This window comes from Lemur catta, chromosome 13 (genome assembly GCF_020740605.2).
Source record: "Lemur catta isolate mLemCat1 chromosome 13, mLemCat1.pri, whole genome shotgun sequence".
In the NCBI taxonomy this organism is placed as follows: domain Eukaryota; kingdom Metazoa; phylum Chordata; class Mammalia; order Primates; family Lemuridae; genus Lemur; species Lemur catta.
The window spans coordinates 59724245-59743946 of NC_059140.1; the positions used below are offsets into that span (position 1 = coordinate 59724245).

Below are 19702 nucleotides of genomic sequence, written 5' to 3' on the forward strand. Positions count from 1 at the left end.
GTAGAAAGCATCTTCCGAGATCATCAAATCCAACTTTCTAAATCCTAGGGAGGAAACTGAGGCTCAGGGACGTGAACTGCCCCGATCCAACCCTTATCCTTTACCAACAGGCGCATCTGATCTTCCCTAGCGCATCCCTTGGACCTCCGGAAAGCAGCTGAGGGTGGGCCACTGGAGTCTGGAACCGATGGGACAACGCACAGCCTCCCCCCGCTGAGGGCCCTGATGGGGAGGAGGCCCTCCGATGACAGAGCCAGGGCGGGAGGGCGAAAGGAAGGAAGGGGACCCAGAGGTGGGAGTGGAAGAGGCAGCCTCGCCCGGGGCTGATTGGCTCCCAGGGCCGCCCTCTCCACGCGCTTTATAAGAGTTGGGGCAGCCGGGCGCCCTGCCCGCTCGCCCGCGCGCCCCAGGAGCCACCGCCGGGCTCCGAGTCCGCGCCCCGCGTCGAGGCCCCGCCTGGCCCCGCGCCTGCCCCGCCGCAGCCTGTGGAGCTGGCCGCAGGCGGCCCAGACGGGGAGGCAGCGCGAGGGGGGACAGCGCCCGAGCAGCGGGCCGAGCGCCATGCGCCGCGCCAGCCGAGACTACACCAGGTACCTGCGCGGCTCCGACGACATGGGCGGCGGCGGCCCCGGAGCCCCGCACGAGGGCCCCCTGCACGCCCCGCCGGCCGCGCCGCCCGCCCCGCCCCCGCCGCCCGCCGCCTCCCGCTCCATGTTCGTGGCCCTGCTGGGGCTGGGGCTGGGCCAGGTGGTGTGCAGCGTCGCCCTGTTCCTCTACTTCAGAGCGCAGGTGAGTGGCCGCCTCCCCGCCCATCTCGCGCCTCCCGCCCCTGTAGGAAACCGAGTCTGGCCGCGGTGCTCGGCTCTTCAGATCTTGCAGACTCTCGGGAGAAAGTGACTCCAAGGGAGGAAACTTCGGGCTCGGGGACAGCCTGGCGCGCTCGCCCCTTCTCGGCGCAGGCACCCCTGCCCTGCCGCGCGCTGGGGCTGCGCTCCCCCGGCCAGAGCATGGGTTTGGTCTCCCCCGCCCGGAAACAGCACTGGCCCCTCGCCCCTTCACACTTTGTCCCCACTGCCCTTTCCCACTTAAAGTTCAGAACGAACTTATTCTCCTGTAGGAAAAAAAAATGAGCGCCGCCTGCACTTGGGCATCGACCCTTTCGTTCCCTTCCCGCCCACCGCTTGCTGATGTTGGTCTCCGGGCCTGGCTTCCTTGCAGGTGTGCTCTGGGCCACGGTGCTGGGGGCGGCGCGCACAGCGGAAGGTCGCACGCGGCGCGGATGCCTAGGTCGCCCAATGGGCTGAATGACACAGCGCGACCGGAGGCGCCGGGTCTCAGGACAGGGGATCTGTTACTGCTGCTTCTGCTTTGTCCTGTGGGGCCCGGCTCGCGCGGGGTGAAGGAACAGGGACTGCCCCACGTGCCTTCCAGGGAGGTGGGCGGAGGAAGGGAGCAAGGTGTGTCCGATGATGGCACAGGCTCACTACGATCTAGCAAAAAACCAACCTTCGGAAAAGATGAAGAGGTTTTTTGCACGACGGCTCGGAACTGCAGGGAGATAGTAGAAAGGAAGGGGTAAATTTGTAATATTATGCTTTCTGGTGGTTATGCTCTTGTGTTTTCTTGGAAATTGCAGTGCAGTTGGTTGGATTCATTCAAATATTCTTGTCTGGTGCTGTGAACTCTTTCTCAGAGGAAGTGGGGGGCTGACTGTGCATTTTTTTATGGGAAAAAAAAGTTGGGTTTGGACTTCATTCGTTTTCAGATTCAAAGGTGATTACTAAACCAAACTGGATGCATCAAAACATGGCATTGCTTGGATCGTATGGGTTTTTGCCATGTGCCAGATTCTTGAACTCTATTACTTTTAATCATAGGCTTGTTGTTAAGTATTCATTATCCACTAGTTTGCATTCTATAGAACTAGTATGCTTATTGACTAGAAAGTAGAAATGCTGTGAGCAATACTTCATAAAATTTGCATTTAAAAATAATCTTTACCCATTCAGAGATTTTTTTTTCTAAAAAGACATCTTTTGTGTTGTTTACTTGCAACATAGATTACATAAACATATATAAAAGTGACTAAAAGTTTTTCTTTCATTAGAGTAAGTTGTAAAAAACGAATGGTTTATCTATTTTCCCATCCAGCATTTTGTTAAAAATCCATTTAATGTTTGTGCATTGAGTGCCTGCATCTTAAATGCTATGAAATATGAGTTAAGAAACATTTATTCAGCAATGTCCACCTACTGTGTGCGTGGTGCCAGGTAACAGAGGGGCCACCAACCAAAGATTGTTAAAATTCTTTGTGAAACCAGAGAGCAGCATTCAGAAAAGGGACCCAAGATGCAGCAGTTCTCCACTGTTCATCTTTCCTAACACCGTATGGATGTGACATTTTCGTTGTGGTAATAGTGAAGTGAGTGTTCAGCATTGAAAGAGCAGTAGGGAATGAAGGAGTTCTAGGAATCATGAACCGCTTAGCCTGTCAGGAGCCATGGAAATTGGTGGCATAGCTGTGTAGGAGAGTGTAACCTTCTGGGTTCTTGTTACAGTTATACAGCTTTCCCAAAGAAATTTTCCATGGTCCGGTGAGCCGAGAGGTCTGACCTTCTGATGAGCACCATCATCATTCTGATGAGCACCTGTCATCATTTAGCAGTCTTGATGTCACATGGATAATAGTGAAACACTCAAAACCTTTTTCCAAAGTAAAAATATATATTAGCAAGCCTCACTGGAAATTTTTCATTTGGAGAATTTCATGTCATCAGATTTTGGGTACAGTTTTCCTGAATACCATGACAACTGGATTTTCCTAAGACTTATGCAAGATATTGTAGCCATTATTTTGAACTCAATTTTTTACTACATTTTTAAAAGGGCATCTTCTTCAGTAAACAAGTAATATCAGGAGCAATGAGTTCCTATGAATAACCGCTAGATCTGGTTGCATTTTACTAGGTATTGTATCCTTTGTTACCTAACAGAGCCCTAATCATTTAGAGATACATTGTAAAATCATTACAAATAAAATGCTATGATGTCTGGAGTTTGTTTCAAAATAATTGGTGGTGAGTGAGGGGCATAGGGAAGTGGTTGCTTGTAGATGAAACAAGATTTGCCAAACATTGATAATAGTTAAAGCCGGTGTGGGAATTCACTCTGCAATTCTTTCTACTTTGATATGTGTTAGAGGCCTTCTTTCAAAGGTCTAGCTAAGAGAGTAGACTCAACTTGACCTGCCACTGATTTAACATTTTCACTTATGTCAGCTCCTTTGGATTAGAACTTGGTACCAAATAAGAAATGGTAGTTGTTTGATTTCCACTAAAGTTATGGATCAACTACTTGGGGTTTCTGAATGCACTTGAAGGAGAATGAAATAATGTAGTGGTAGGTAACATGTTTGTAGTTTACAGTAAAAAAATAATAATAAAAAGGAGCCAGTTTTATTGTTTTTGTTTAAGGGGGGGCAAAGATGGTATGTAAATCCTCAAGAAAAAGCAGTGTAACTCAGTTTTAAATGTATTTAGAAGAATGCCCAGAATAGTGTAAAAATTATAGTGACTATTTAAAATTTTCTTCCCTTTTTAACTCATGTTTGAACTGTTAAAAATGAATCAGCCTCCTGAATGTTTGCAGATTGCCTGTGCCTAGATTTTTTTTTTTAAAGTATATGTACTAGATCCAGTGTAGATTGGCTTTTTCTCCACCATCCTGCCAAAGAGAAAATAGCATGTGGCTTGTGCTATATATTTACCACATAGTATTCATGCTTCGGTTTACAAAGAAAAAGGAAACCCTTTCAAAAAGTTGTTTGTAAAATTTGTGAGTGTGTTTTTAACATTGGTTTAACCATATTCAAAGTTTAGAGTTTGGCTGTAAGATAAGCTTTTCAGAAAACTCAAGCTCTTTTGCTCTTTTAAGTTCTTCTCTTAATTCTCCAGTATGCACCAACCAACCTCCCTGGCTGTCACCCACGACAGTAGTCACTACTGAAAATCAGATGTCGAGGTGTGCAGGCTGCCTGTTTGAAAAAACAGATAACGAAGTAGCACAAATGTCAAGCATCCTGCCTCATTTAACCCTACAAATGATTAAGTTTCAAGGAAGTTTAAGAAAAAAAAAAAAAAGACTGAGTTTATCTCATCTGATAAATGTGTTTTAAATGTCCACTTAAAATCAGATATTCAAGATTTATTTAATGTTTTCAGACATGTCTAGGTACAGTGAATCCACTTTATAACTCAGTTTACTGTGATTTTTTTGTGAATTTCTGTGTTCCTCAGTCGAATGTATGTGCCATGAAGGCACTGCCTGCTTTGCTCACCACTTTACTTGTAGCATCTAGCCCAGAGCCTGGCACGTGTAACTTATTGGAAAGGCTTTTCAAATGATTTGCAGCACTACAAATATGTCCGTTTCTAATTTTTAATATGTAAAGTATCAAAATAGTAGCTAAAATAGTGTAACATTTCAGTCATTCAAAGCCTCCTACCAGACTGCTGTGTACCAGGAGATAGGTTGTTGGGGGAGAACATACAATCGTTCAGTCACTTGATGAGCATTTGTTGAGTGTCCAGCACCAATCTGGCTCCCTGCCCTGCAGTTTCTTCAGCAGAGAGGCCATAGCAGCAGAGGTCCTCATTTTCCTGTGTGTGTGGTTGACCCTGTACCTGCAAACCTCTGTTCCTTCCTTTTCTCCTGGTCTCCATTTTCAGGAAATGAGAACTGCAATAATGAGAAAGATATTTGATTATAGGTTAAAAATAAACTTTTTTTTTTTTTTTTTGAGACAGAGTCGTGCTCTGTTGCCCGGGCTAGAGTGCCGTGGCATCAGCCTAGCTCATAGCAACCTCAAACTACTTGGGCTTAAGATATCCTCCTGCCTCAGCCTCTGTAGTAGCTGGGACTACAGGCATGAGCCACCACGCCAGGCTAATTTCTTGTTTCTATTTTTAGTTGCCAGGCTAATTTTTTCTATTTTTTTAGTAGAGATGGCGTCTTGCTCTTGCTCATGCTGGTCTAGAACTCCCGAGCTCAAGCGATCCTTCAGCCTCGGCCTCCCAGAGTGCTAGGATTACAGGCAAGAGCCACCGCGCCTGGCCAAAAATAAATTTCTGATGTGGATGATCCTTAAGTAAAGAAAATTAATGAGTATATTAAAACTAATTATGCCATGCATTCTTGATTTCTTCTGGGAAAAACAACTGATGAAGTTTTATGCATACTTTAGCTTTTGCCTTCCAAAACAGTGGTTCTCAACTGTTCATTTGCATTTGAAGTGCTTGGGAAAGAGTCTACAAGTAGACCCTACCCTTAGGGATGTTGATGAAACTGGCTGGTTGGGGGTGGGAGAGTGTAGGGGGGTGGTGGGCATGGGATCTGGTCATGGGCATTTTTTAAGAGAAAAGGAATAAAATCTTTGCATTGTAGTTATTTGCATCAAATCATTAACCATTATTAACTGTTGCAGTAGTTTCTACTAATTGGTGTTACTTGTGAGAAAATTTTAAAATTGGTGTCCGGGGAAATTTGGAGTAATTTTAATAGCAGAAAATCTATATTTGTATAGTTGACATTTTAAAGCAGGACTTCTCAAACTTTAATGTGTATAAGAACCACCTGGGATCTGGTTAAAATGCAGAGTGCTAGGCAGAGATTCCAAATTTCTAACAAGCTCCCAGAGAGCCCGCGATGCTCTGGTCAGACTACACTTTGAGTACCAGGAGCAGGGGGGACTGCTGCTTTTGTTAGAAGGCTCTTAGCTTGTTGTTGGAACTCAAGCTTAACCAATTTTAGGGTCCCCAGGCATTTCCCCACTCAGGCCACATTGTTCCTTTAGCTCAGCAGTTTTCTGGTGGTGAGCCAACTGAGGCCTCTGCATTTCTTCTTTCCTGAGGCCTGAACGCAATGACCCTTCCTATCAGTTGCCGAGGCTTTTCTGGTCTTGTGGGAAACTTATTGGCGTAAGTGAGGCTTTTTTTAAAAAAAAAAAAAAAAAACTGTGCGATCGAAAGTTTTCTTAGATAAAAACTCACATATTCTGACTTGTACTAGTTATTCTAAAGAAAATATGAAACATAACTATGGATTCCAAATACTTTTGCTTCATGGTGGTACCTCTCCCATGATTATTGATAATTCTTACATTTGCCAGACTAGAATACAAAATTTGTATCAGTGGCGGCACATTGGTTAAAAAGGCTATCATTCCATTTTTGAGAATTTCAGATGTAGATAGGCTACTTTCCAGTTTATTTCTGATGGTTGGTTAATGAACTGGCACATCTTTCTGATTACTTTTTAAAAGATAATTAGAGCAAGGAAAGACAGACTTGGTATTAATTTGGATTGAATTTTGGTTATTGTAAACTTACGCAGTTTTCCTTTTTTTCCCATCTAGTTTGTACCTACTAATAAGCAAATGAACATGAAGTACCTTGAATATTTGAAAAACAAGGACAAGTTAAACTATTATTATTAAAACAATTGATAGCTAATTATCACTACCCTTTATTTGGCATCTGAAACCACTACAAAGGCGTGTCAGAGCCCCGGGAGGAGCAGGTGGACAATTTAAAGAGTAGTGATTAAGGAAATGCTTATACTGGACACATGTTCTAATCAGGCAATCAGCTAATACCTTGATGGAGACATTTTAGTTGGGACAATACCTTACCTTACAAAAATCTTAACATCCCCAGTACATATCTGTATGACCTGCCCATGCAGCCTGCCCATCTCAATGTGCCACCAAGTATCACCTGCACACATTCCCAGACACCCCTGATAGTTGTACCACTCTAGGCTGAGAAACATTGATTAGAGGTTCAACAAAAAGAGAAATCATGCTTCTGGCTTCAGGTTTTGTTTGGAGCTAAGAGATGAATTTCTCTCTCCCTTCTTTGGCTGATTAAAATATACACTGATTAGGGGAAAAGGCCAGGCAAACGTGGTGGTTAAAGATGATGCTAATTTCACCTGATTTATGTAGGCTTCATGATTTGAATATCCAAGGGGGCTTCTATAATCCCATCTAGTATGTTGCAAATGACTTAAATACAAAACACCTTCTCTACCTACAGGGACCACAGGTGACTTCCTTGATGTCCCTCCCCTCTGTGAGGACTTTCACGTTGTGAGACAATTTTGAGAATTTCTCCCACACATCACATGTGTATACTTTTGTTGTTAACCCACAACTGAACTGACTGACTGTGCCTTGTGTTGTGGATGATAGTCAGCTACTCATGAAAATGAATTAGAAGAAATTACTAATGAGTACAAGATCCATTGTTTGGGTGATGAATACCCTAAAAGCCCTGACTTCACCACTACAAAATCTATGCATGTTAATTGCACTTACACCCTATAAAAAGGAAAAAGTCAATGTTTTCACCAATTTGAGGGTAATTGTATTACCTATTAATTGTCGGGGACATAAAAACTTGAGTGAATGAATTATTTGTTCTTAAGTCATATTTTTTAAAATAGCAGAATGACTAATGATAACCACTCTAACATCCTTACTTTTTCCCCCCTCAGATGGATCCTAATAGAATATCAGAAGATGGCACTCACTGCATTTATAGAATTTTGAGACTCCATGAAAATGCAGATTTGCAAGACACAACTCTGGAGAGTCAAGACACAAAATTAATACCTGACTCGTGTAGGAAAATTAAACAGGCCTTTCAAGGAGCTGTGCAAAAGGTAAGTCCACACTGAGGTTGATAAGTCAAGGGCCCTCACTGACTCTACCAATACTGAAAATTAAAACTGGCTAAGTGCTGTTGACTCTGTTCTTTTTATTTTAATAATTTGTAAAAGAGCTAAAGGGAATGTTTTAAAGAGATTAGCAGAATTCTTTTGAAGGTGGTAGTGGCTGATTATGGGGACCTGAGATGTTCATGCAAATATTCTTTTCTTCCTTTTCTTTTTTCTTTTTAAGAGGATGGATTTAAATTAACACTTAAAAGGAGGACAAAGGTGGCTTGTGGATGGTCTATGAATCAGTTTGCTAGTTTGAATCCCCTGACCTAAAAACCTTCCCCTCAGTTCATAGGACTTTATGGGAGTTATTTCCTTTACATTTGGTTTTGTAATGGTGGAACCTCCTATTTCCACATCTGTTGATCTGGAACTCTCTTGAGAAGCAATTGTAACTGTTTCTTTGTTGTCACCTGTGGTGAGGACGTGATTAAGCAGAGCAGAAAGTGATGTCCTGGGTGAGGTGGAGATTCTGTGTCCGTTTTCTCATTTTCTGGGAGAGCTGGGTGACAAGAGAGGACTAGAGGCAGAGAATACCAACAACTCCTTTTATACTGACAACTCCAATCGAAAAACACCGTAATAACTGCCTGTTTTACTTTCCTGAACAAAGGCAACTGACAATTGTGCAGCCTTGGAATTATTTTATTTACTGACTCCACCAAAAACTGGATAGACCCCAAACAGTGACTCCAGTGCAAAACACCTGTGTGCACTGCATACCTGCATGCACACTGCATGGATTCATGCACACACCTATACCTCCCAACCTCTATTTGCTCATTCCAGAGCAAATTCTGAAGTTCTCAAAGCCCTTAAATCTAAATTAAATTTAGTTTAATTTTTAAAAATCCACATATAGTGATAGCATTTTTTTAAAAAGAGGCTGCATCAGAGGTGGAGGTAGGGAGATGGAGCTGTTTTATAAGACCAACTAATAAAGGTAAGTATCTATAACACACTTAATGTTGAGATTTGCTGTATTTTATCAAATCTAAGATACCACCAATTTTAAGCCTACTTTATTGTTTCATGTATCACTAAGGAAAAAGAAGTTGACTAAAAAATTAAATATCATTATCATAGATTCTGAGTTGCATCTTAATTTCAAAAATACTAAAATGTAGCCCTCTGGGAGGCCGAGGCGGGTGGATCACTCGAGGTCAGGAGTTCGAGACCAGCCTGAGCGAGACCCTGTCTCTACTAAAAATAGAAATAAAAGTTATCTGGACAACTAAAAATATATATAGAAAAAATTAGCCAGGCACGGTGGCGCATGCCTGTAGTCCCAGCTACTCGGGAGGTTGAGGCAGGAGGATCGCTTAAGCCCAGGAGTTTGAGGTTGCTGTGAGCTAGGCTGACGCCACGACACTCGCTCTAGCCCGGGCAACAAAGTGAGACTCTGTCTCAAAAAAAAAAAAAAAAACTAAAATGTAAAAAAATGCGCATCAAGTCAATGAAGTACATATTACTTTAACATCTATAAGAAAGCACATTGCTTATGAAAATTACTTTCTTGTTATAATTAGTGTATAGGTGCTTATCTTTATGCAGTAGGTACATATTTTAAAATGTGAGTTTAAATTCACTGGTCTTTTTATCTTATATTATAATTTTTGATCTGTAGCAATAGCAATTCTGCTAATCTATTCATTTTCATTGTTCTGTTTTGTATTTCATTTTCATTACTCTGCTTTTTACCCCATTTGTGAAGCTTCTCTCTCAAATACTGAGTAATCTGTCTATAAACAATAATTTACATATACTAGAGGTAATCTATTAGTTCAAAACTGAATCCCTTGTTAAGGTAATTCTAGTTAGGCAAATGATTGTGTCCTAATTTTCTGTTTAGATTGGCCTGTATTGTGTCTCTTTAAAATTAAGAGACCAACTTTTAATTTCACTGGTGTCCTGATTCTTAAAGATTATTCTTTGAGGTTCTTGCGGAACAATATGTATGCAATATTAGCCAAGATTGTTTTGAAAATAAATAATATTAAGAACAGATACCATTAACATTGATTTATGCGCATGCAAGAATGGTTCAATCCCAACAGATCAAAGGAGAAAAACATATTATCATCTCATAGATCCTGAAAAGTGACTGACAGAATTTTGTATCTATTTCTCTTGTTTAAAATCCATTAGAAAACAAAATCAGAAGGATTCTTGATGTTACTAAAAATGTTTCAAACTGAAAGTTAGCTGCTAATGAAAAAGGTTTCTTAAGGTCAGGAACAAAACAAACTGTACCCATATTGTTGTTCTGAAGATGTTAGCTAATGTGATTACACAACAGAATGACATAAGAAAATACATATAGAGAAAAGAAGGTGGAATTTGCATGTGATATGACTGTACACTTAGGAACATTCAAAAGAAAAAGTGAAAAGCTGTAGGCAAAATAAAATAAATCAATTCATAAAAATTAATAAGTAATAATCACTAGCTGTCGACATTTCAAACAATAATTAGAAAACATGAATGAAAGATTCTACTCATAGTTTTCATTATTGTAAGAGCCTTTTGGAGACATAGTGCCTCATGCCACATGAGTAATACTAATGATGAGAAATTCAGTATCTGGCAAGCCGGAAGAAGAAAGATTTGTGGGCAGGCAAGAATAATTAACTACTCTTAATAAAGGCAAGTAGTCTTAATTATACTACTAGATTTTTATGACTCACAGGATGAGTAGAACTTTATTTCATAAATTTTACATTTACTTTTATTGTACTATAGGATCTTAACCTTTTCGCATGGGTAATATTACATATAAGTAATCCTTTTTTTAAGAATAAGGAGCTGTTATAATATACCAATGTGTGTTTGGAGGTAAAAGATGTCCTTTCTTCCCCCTAGACAAGATCTTTAGGCAGGAGACGAGCCCTAGACATATCTTGTCATTAGAATCAACCAATGTCCCCTAAGCACACATACTGTGCTAGGCGTATTGCCATATCTTCTCCTATACCCAAGGATTTATGCTTTTCTTACCCTAGTCAAATAAGGATTTGCCAAATGTGTATCCTTTGATGAGGATTATTGGTTAATGTGACATTCTACACATCTTGCCAAAATAATCAGATTTCTCATTTCTCTTGCCAATGCTGAAAATAGGGTAGATGCATTAGGCATTCATAAGTAGGTTTATATCATAGTTCTAGTTCTAATATAGATACTGAGTTAACCCGTAAAACAAAATTACATGTGTGGTTGCAATCATTATTGAGAGATCAACCCATCCAGTGGTAACAGATACCAGACATAAGCATAATATCACATTATATGTGTGCAAAAACTGGTGTTTACCCAGCCTGTCTTTGGTCAGACATGTAATGCTGTTTTTTTCCCCTTTTTTGTTTGTGGCTGGGTTCGCTTGGCTTCCCCCCCACCCTTAGCACAGAACTCTGAAAGCCTCTCAGTGATCCAACTCTACCAACCACAATTTATAAAGTCTATCATAACAGTCTACGACAATAAAGAAAACGCTAGTACAAATATGGTGTCTGATTTATAAAGCGATTCTTGTTTCCAGTTTTGGCAGCCTCCCTGGTTTCTGCCAGCCAGGGGGGTAGAGAAGGAATAGTGAGCTCAGACCCTAATGAGAACTGCCCCACATGGCAGGGAGGACACTTAGCCCTCAGACCTCCTGGGCAGTCTTAGTAGAAAGCCACCTGTTTACACACTAACTGTACATTCTGAGTACTCAAGCTATAACTCCATTTGCCTTTAGAGTGCCAGGTTGTTGATTTCATATTGTGTACCTGTTTGTAAAATTTGCTGAAATTTACTTGCAATGGTATTTGAAAGAATGATATGCAGGAGAGAGATCAATATACAAATTACAGAAATCAGTTTGTTCTCCAAAATGGGATGTTCACTGCTTTCAAGATGATCCCCTAGGATATGAGAAGAAAGCATGGGAACTTATCGGTGTGTTTATTTTTTTAATATTAGCTTTTAAAAGCTGTGTTTCAGTAAATATTTTGCAATGTACATAACCTACAGGAGTGATTTTATTTAAATAAATAAATATGTACTTTTGAAAGCATTAAAATTGTGTCCCTAATAGAGGTGCACAGTCAAAAATATTAAGAGGTCATGCAGTGAAGCTACAAAGTCCATCGGGACAAAGACTATAGCTATTTGGTGCACATTTGAATATATCACACCTAATTTTATCTCAGAAATCGATGAATAAAAGAACAAATAAATGATTAATGACATTGAACTCTGTGAACTAATATTTTTGAATAAAAATGGGACATCAACCAACTAACTCATAAAGCCATTCAGAACCTTATAAACCTGGCTCTCATTGATCTGATGTCTTACCGGTGCTACAATTGGTAATTATGAATATTATAACATGAAGCAATAATGCTTCAATATGTTAATAATAATACAATAATAATATAGGTTGATTTTTGGTAGAAGTTGTCTCCAGCTAAACTTCCCACTTTGGTCACATTTCCTTCAGGTTTCTTTGCCTTTCCATAGCCTGTTAACTATGTAGAGGCTGGCTTATAATGTGAGCTAAAAACGTGATTCTGGCTCTCTCTGTAAGTTTAATTTTATAAAACTCTCTAATTTCACTCCAGAATATGAAAAGCCAATGATGATACTGTAATGACTACCAGTAAGTTATCTTGTTGGCATATCCTTGACAAACCATTTCCTGGAGTGCAAACCTCTGAGCATCTAAAGCGGCGGTCCCCAACCTTTTTGGCACCAGGGACCGGTTTCATTTTTCCAAGAGGTAGGAGGTGGAGCTCAGGGCTCAGGCAGTAATGTGCCAGCTGGTTCCTAACAGGCAGTGGGCTGCAGCCTGGGGCTGGGGACCGCAGCTCTAAAGACTTACTGGAACATGGGGAGGAAGACCAGAGAGCCATAATTATCAAACAATTCATTCTTACCTGAAATTCTTTTTTATTCCTTAAGGATCAGTACATACTTGGCTTCATCTCCTTCAGAACTCATAATGTAAATTGCACAATATCCTCCAGTATTAAGGACAGTGTGCCCAGAGATTTGCAATGCTTTGATCCTCAGCGCAGTAGGCACTGTTGGTATAGTCTGAGCTGGGTAACTCATAAATGCATTGAACTAAATAAGAAGGTTTTTCTCTCTCACGTAATAATCCAGAGGTGAGTTGCCCAGGGCTAGTAGGGACACTCCTCCATCCTCAATGTGTACCTTTCATCTCTGTGTCCAAGTTGGCTTCTCTATTGTTGTCATTTCTAGACAGGGGAAGGGTAAAGGAAAAGGTGAAGTCCGTACCTGGGAGTTGAGATGTCACTTCTAGTAGCATCATATTGGCTGGAAGTTACTCATAATATCACATCTTGTTGCGAGGCGGGCTGGACAGCGTAGTCTCCAGCTGAGAGGCCATTTACCCACAAAACTCGAAGAAAGGGGTGGCCTATAACTAATAGGGAAAAAGGAGAGGATGGATACTAGGGGACAATGAGCAGTCTGGGGTATTCACTAAACCCTATTTAGGTAGGAAAGTGGACTCACTATATGAGCAAGAGTTAACTCTGAGAATATGCAAGCCTATAAAAAAATCTTAATAGTCAAGATTGTATTTTGTAAAGGTTAAAATACTTTAAGATTATTTAGATTGCAAAAAAAAGAGAAAGAAATTTAAAAGTAGATTTAAGTCATTCATCTTTCTGAGGAAGTTTCAAAGGTCAGTTTAGACATATGCAACTGTGGTCATTGAATAAACCTTGATTGTCACTTGCACAGTGTTTGCTAGATTTTGTAGATGCAGGATATTAATTAAAAATCAGAAAGGTAAGCAATTAAGTGATTGTGTTTTCTCCATATGTAAAGTCGATCCCTTAGAATTCCAGTCTCTGTTACTATAAAAAGCCTATTCTCATTTTTAAACTAAATAAGAAATCAATTAAAATTTAAGTAGATTGTAACTACTTGTGAAATTGTAATCATTGAAGTAGTTATACAGCCATTATTTCTCATTTGCTTTTTAGTTTAAAAAAAGGGCGGGGGTAATTAAACCCCATTCATTGTCTTTGTATACAAGAGCATATGTCCCAGGAAAGTTTCTCATAAACCCACAAGGAATCTTGGGTTTTGGGGCACTGATGTTCCCAAGTCAAGATGTTAGTCATGTAGTGGTTTTCCAATAGGATTTCATCTCTGTTTGCCATAACAGTTTTGGGAACTGCAATTCAACCCCAATCACATTTAGCATTTATAAAAGCTGTCTTTATGGGAAAGCTGAAGTAAGACCCACAGAGTTTTCCTACAAAACCAAGGCCATCTACTGTCTTTTGCCCAACAATGAGCTACTGGTTGTGTACTCAGTCTCAGGGGAGACCCAGGGAAGAAGGTAGGAGGTGGGAGGGTTTGCAAGAGAGAGTTTGGTAATACCATTAGTGCTGATGTCTGAGGTAGGCTTATCTTTGTGCTACAATTCCCGCAGGATGGAAGACATCTTTAAAGAAACAGAGAGCTAGGAGGATGTGTCTGAAAAAAGAGCATTCATTATGTGGCCTGAGATCTTGGGCTAAGATTCCAGAAGTGGAAGGAACTGAGGGGCCTTGGTTGGGGAGCATGAGGAGAAGGAATAGATAGGATTGTTCTACCAGGACTGGTGTATCCTAGGAGAGGTACAGCGTGTGTCGCTGGAGAGGAGGATGTGCCCTAGAGCAGCGTTTCCCAAACCTGCTGGATCTTAAGGCAAACTTGGGGCTCTCATTTAAAGAAGAGAAAAGAAAAGGCTCCCGGATCCATCACTGGAGATTCTGATTTGGTAGTTCCGGAGTGGACCCTCTGTCTTCTTCAAAGCATCCTGGGGAGAGATGAGAGCCACTGGTGGACAGGAAGCCGTTTGTGAATGAAGTGACTATATTTGAAAAGTCAGGTCAAGCCTGTGTGGTGTGGAAAAGGTGGGTCTTGGAAATTGTAGAAACCGTCTGTATTTGAAATGACCAGACAACTAATGTTTGCTTGACCTTTTTGAAGTTCGGAGTCTGTAAGAGTTCCGTTCTCACTTAGTCTCCTCATCACGAGGGTGCTACCCCAGGCCCCAACCTTCACCTTTCCAGAACACTGGGTAGTGGTGGTGGTGATGGTGGTGATAGTGGCAGTAGGAAAAATAATAATTACACCCTTAAGGCTTGTATTTATCAGAAAGTTTGAGTGAACTCAGAACTCAGTGCCCACAGCTGCTTCTCCTTTGCTCTGCTCTTTCACGGTGAATGTCAGTGCCATCATCTCCACCATCCCAAACCAGAAGCCAAAAGCTGGTCATTTACTTTTACTCAATAACCCCTCACCTTACCCCATCCTGTGAATTCGACCTCCGTACAAAACCTTCAAATATTCTTTCTACTCTGTTCACCACGGTGGTCACATTAATTTAGGCCACCATCATTGCTTGCCTGGGTCATTGCAACTGCTCTCCCTGTCTGTGGTCTCCTGCCTCTGGCCCATCCTCTCCAAAGCCGAGTGACTTCCAAAATGCATATCTGAACATGTCACTTGCTTTTCTCCTTGAAATATCCTTCAGTGGATCCCTGCAGTCGTCAGGATGAAGTGTGCGCTGCTGAACGTGCAATGCAGAGTCCTCTGTATTCTGGAAAGCCTGTCCCCACCCCCGCCTCTCCAGGCCCATCCCCTGAGTGCTCCATGTCATCAGCCCCACCTCGACTCGTACTCCCTGGCCCCACCGTACTGCAGTGCTGGAACATCCCCAACCTGGCTGCACCCTCTCTCCTCGCTGCCTCTCTGCTGTGGTCAGTAAGCACACGAGGGCCATGAGGATGTCTGTCCTGTGAACACGGTATCCTTAGCAACACAGGATCTGACCCCTAGCAGCCAGCAATAAACTTCATTGAGTGGTTGGAGGAATGGATGAGAGCCTTTGTGCGTAGCCCTTTAGATGCCATTCTAGGCCTTTCTTTGTGTAGTCAGTTTTCTAATTGTCTTTCAAAATTCAACTCAGGCCTTAGTTGCTGAAGGAGGCCCCACTGAGGTCTGCGTCTGCTTGTGCGGTTAGGATCCCTCCCGGGCATACCCAGGGCTTCTTGTAACAGCACTAACCACACGGGCCTGGGGTTGGGCTCGCTCAGACGGGAGCTTTCCAAGGACGGGGACTGCGTGGTGTTTACTTTCCAGCCCCATGGCCGGCATAAAGCTGGTGCTCCACAACAGTGTAAAGAACAAGTTCAAGGAATAAGCGGGTGATCTGCGCCTATCCCTGCCCTTAGTGACTTCAGGTGGCTGGTTGTTTCATATGGCCAGAAGCTAGCCACAGTATCAAGTCAGAAGGTTCAGAAGTGGCTGGAGGTTGCTCACAAGCCTGGTGCTCTCTTGCTTTTTCAAGAGGGGGGCTTCTTCCCTCTTTGGAACATAAAGACATTAGGGACCTTGGGCTGGGGTCCTTATTCACTGGCAGCCTTGGCCCTTTCCTTTCCTGGACTCATTTGTCTACAGCAGCTGGCCTGGTACCTCTCTGTTCCCTTTTGGGGCTCATCCTTAGCAGAGGAGACGAGGCTTTGTAAATGTAGAAAGCACTGCCAATGCAAGGTGGCATTATTCTTTTTCAAGCGGCAGAGGAAAACAGACATGGTAAATAGCACAGTTAGCCCAAGATGCCACACTGCAGTTACTCTGCCAAACCCTTAGATTAAACTTTTTTAACGAGTAGCGTAGTGTTAGACACTTTAAAATTGGGCTCTTTATGAAGACTAATATTGCTGTCATAAGGCTACTTTATGAAAACCCAAGGGGACCTTTAACTGTAGCAGAAGCTTCCTCATTTAAACCATGAAGGTTAAACAATAAAAACTAATTTTCTATTCCCAGCATACCCATCACACTGCCAGGAAAAGCATCACTCTGCTTTGTGAAAACAAGGGCACGCTATTCTGTAGCCCTTTGGCGGGTAGAGTCCATTAGCTGGCTGCAAAGATGTGTCTTTTCCAATCAGCTGACTTCTTTTGAAGAAATGTTCTGCCAGTGGCGGTGCTTGGGGTGGGGGGAGGCTAACCCACATCTTGGTAAAGTTCTTTACTGAGGATTTCCATAGGTGGGATGGGACGGTGGCGGCTGACTCCGTTAGGAGGTGAAGAGGTAGGAGGTTAAGAGTGGGGTGGTGGTGTGGGGTGTGTAGAATCGTTGCAGACAAGACTTTGGCTTTGGGAGAATTTTTTGGTCTCTAGTTTTATATAAAAAATAAAGAATTATGAGGATCAAAATGTAAAGTTACAAGTCCAAGTCAGAGATGGCTTTTACCTTCAGGAATAGTGGGGTCCATACCCCATCTACCTTCTCCCCTCCCATCTACTTGCTGGGCCGCGGGACCCTCACCCACCTCCCGTCCCACCCACCTTGGGAATGGTGAGGGGCTGCCTTCCCCGGTGCTGCTGTCCTCTCCTCTTCTGGTGCCTTGCAGGGCTCTGCTTTGAGGAACCTGGGCTGAGAAGGACAGGCCCCCCTGTGATCTTTAATAATATATATTTAGGCAACACACCGCTCAGTGGATCCCACTTAACAGTTCTTTGCTTTGGGGTGTTTTTGAGCTGTCACCACTGACTCTTAATAGGGACCTGGGGGTCACCTGCTCCATCCAGGCTCATATAAAGTGTCCACCCTGGGATTAGGAGGTCAGTGTGAGCTTTAGGAGAGGGAGGTAGTGAGAGGTGGAGACAGCCATTCTGAATCCTGTCTCTTTAGTTGCTGCACAACACCTGATGGCTACTCTTTCTGTGCCCTGTAAACCAAAAATGCCATGGAAATCAAGGCTTTGCAATTAAAGATGAGATACTGATCAAACACTAAGGCATCTTTCTGATGGCGCAGTGTGTGCAAAAAAGTCTGCATGAACAGGAGGGTTGGATTCTGGCAGGTAGAACCCTCAGTAGTTCCATGTGACTGGAATCTGTGCTGTCCCAGAGTGTCCTTAGGGGTGGTGGGGTTTGGGGGTACAGGGGAGGAGTAGCAGGAGAGCCTGGAGTGGTAACCAGGCTAAATGAAAACTACTGACACCAGATGTGTGCAGGTTTTCCTCGCATTAAGCAGTTCTCCAACTCTTTGGATGCCAACTGAGTGTTCTACAATTCAATTGTGCCACTAGCTACTGTGAGTTAGCACAGACTTCACAGGTTGAGGGCTCAGTCTTATAAGACTGTCCCACTTCAGATGCTAGTCGCAAGTCTCAGGTTGTTACCTGTACTTCTGACAAACGAGCTGCAAGTTGGGGGTTCCCACCACCCGCCTCCTCAAGTTCAATAATGTTGAAAGGCTCGTAGAACTCAGTAGAACACTTTTCTTACTATTAGGAGATGCACAAGGCCAGGTGTGGGCAGGGGGAGGCCGGTGGAGCAGTCCCTCTCAGGGCACACCACCCTCTCACGCCTTGATGTGTTCCTCAGCTTGGAAGTGCTCTGAATCCCGTTGTTTAGGGTTTTTATAGAGGCTTCATTACACAGCCATGCTGATTAAATCATTGGCCATTGGTGATCGGGGACAACATCCAGCCCCTCTCCACATTCAGGACGGAGGTGGAGGTGGGATGGGGGAGGGGGCGCCCAAAGTTACAATTCTCTAAGCACGTGGTTGGTTCCTCTGGCAACTGACCCCCATTCTCCAAGAGTCACGTCATTAGCATAAACTCTGGTAAGGTTGGAAGGGGCTTATTATGAATAACAAAGGATGCTTCCATCACGCCTGTCAGTCAGGAAATTCCAAGGGTTTTAGAAGCTCTGTGCCAGGAACTTGGGATGAAGACCAATTTTATATTTTTTATTACATCATGAGATCATATAGGCCCACTCATGCAGGGCCTTATAAGCCTTGGTAAGGAAGATGGACTTGTTTCTGAAGTCTGCAGTTAGCCCCTGGAAGATTTTAAGAGGAAAAGGGGCAGGCGCCTCTATGTACTTTATGTTACTAACTCTAGCAGCAATGGAGCAGTTTGATGAGGGCAGAAGACTAGAAGAGGTAGGGAGGAATAATTATAATTATTATAATGCTAATGAGAAATGATGAAAACTTGAAGGAAGGCAGTGGTACCTAGGCTGCCTGGAGAGGAGGGGATGGATTTCTGAGCTATTTACAAGGTGGAAGTCTGCTGGACTGCTCTGCAGGAATTGGAAACTGGCTATTCATTTTCAGAAATAACCCATGTGTGGCATTCATGTGCTAACTGGGCTGATGAATGCACTATTCTTGTAACTAGGTTGGAGAAGAATTACATGAAGGGTATCATTAAGATGTTAAAATGAATGCATTACATATGTTAACAAGTGTATGAACCCAGTATTATATCTGGCAAACGGGGTGTTAAATCCTTGTTCAACCAGCCAGATGTCTCTGCAGCTGCTTGCTGGTGTTGCATAGGGAGGCAGCCAGCCACCTGAGACCCCAGCCACGAGCTGGTGCCAGTGATTTCCCGAGCACCTGGCTGTACAAATCCCTCCTTCCATGCTCTGATTGACAGATACTACATGGACCATACGATTCACATCACAATACACAGGTGGGATTTTCAGTCTGATAAACCCAGATTCCAGCAACTTGATGTTTTCAGGGTATCTTTGTCACCGGGAATGTCCTCAGTTGAAGCTTAAATCTGTTTATGTTATTTTATAAGATGAAAAAACACTGCAGTCAAACAAACTTAAGACCAATTTAATAACATTCACTCCTGCATTGGAATGTTTATCAAAGTCTTGTTTGGGGCTGTTATTCAGCCCAGTTTGCAAAGGGAGGATTAGTGTTTGCTGTGAATGTTTAAATTACCTGAAGTAAAATTCCCGTAACTTTTCAAAGATGTTGAAAGTATTCCTAAGTGTTTGTATTTATGCTTATACAGTACACTCTCTCCTAAGTGGCCCCAACTTATCAAGATTGAGCCAACTATGGGATGTCTCCCCCCTCCCTATGT

At 42.6% G+C, this 19702-nt stretch overlaps 1 protein-coding gene across 1 annotated transcript in view; it reads left to right on the forward strand.

Moving 5' to 3' along the window:
* Positions 1-387: 387 nt before the first annotated feature.
* TNFSF11 (TNF superfamily member 11) overlaps positions 388-19702 on the forward strand; it is a 31574-nt gene continuing 12259 nt past the window's right edge. Inside the window, exons 1-2 of the mRNA XM_045566748.1 lie at positions 388-789; positions 7555-7722. Of these exons, the coding sequence (XP_045422704.1) occupies positions 562-789; positions 7555-7722 (396 nt within the window). The 5' untranslated portion in view covers positions 388-561. The remainder of the gene's footprint in view (positions 790-7554; positions 7723-19702) is intronic.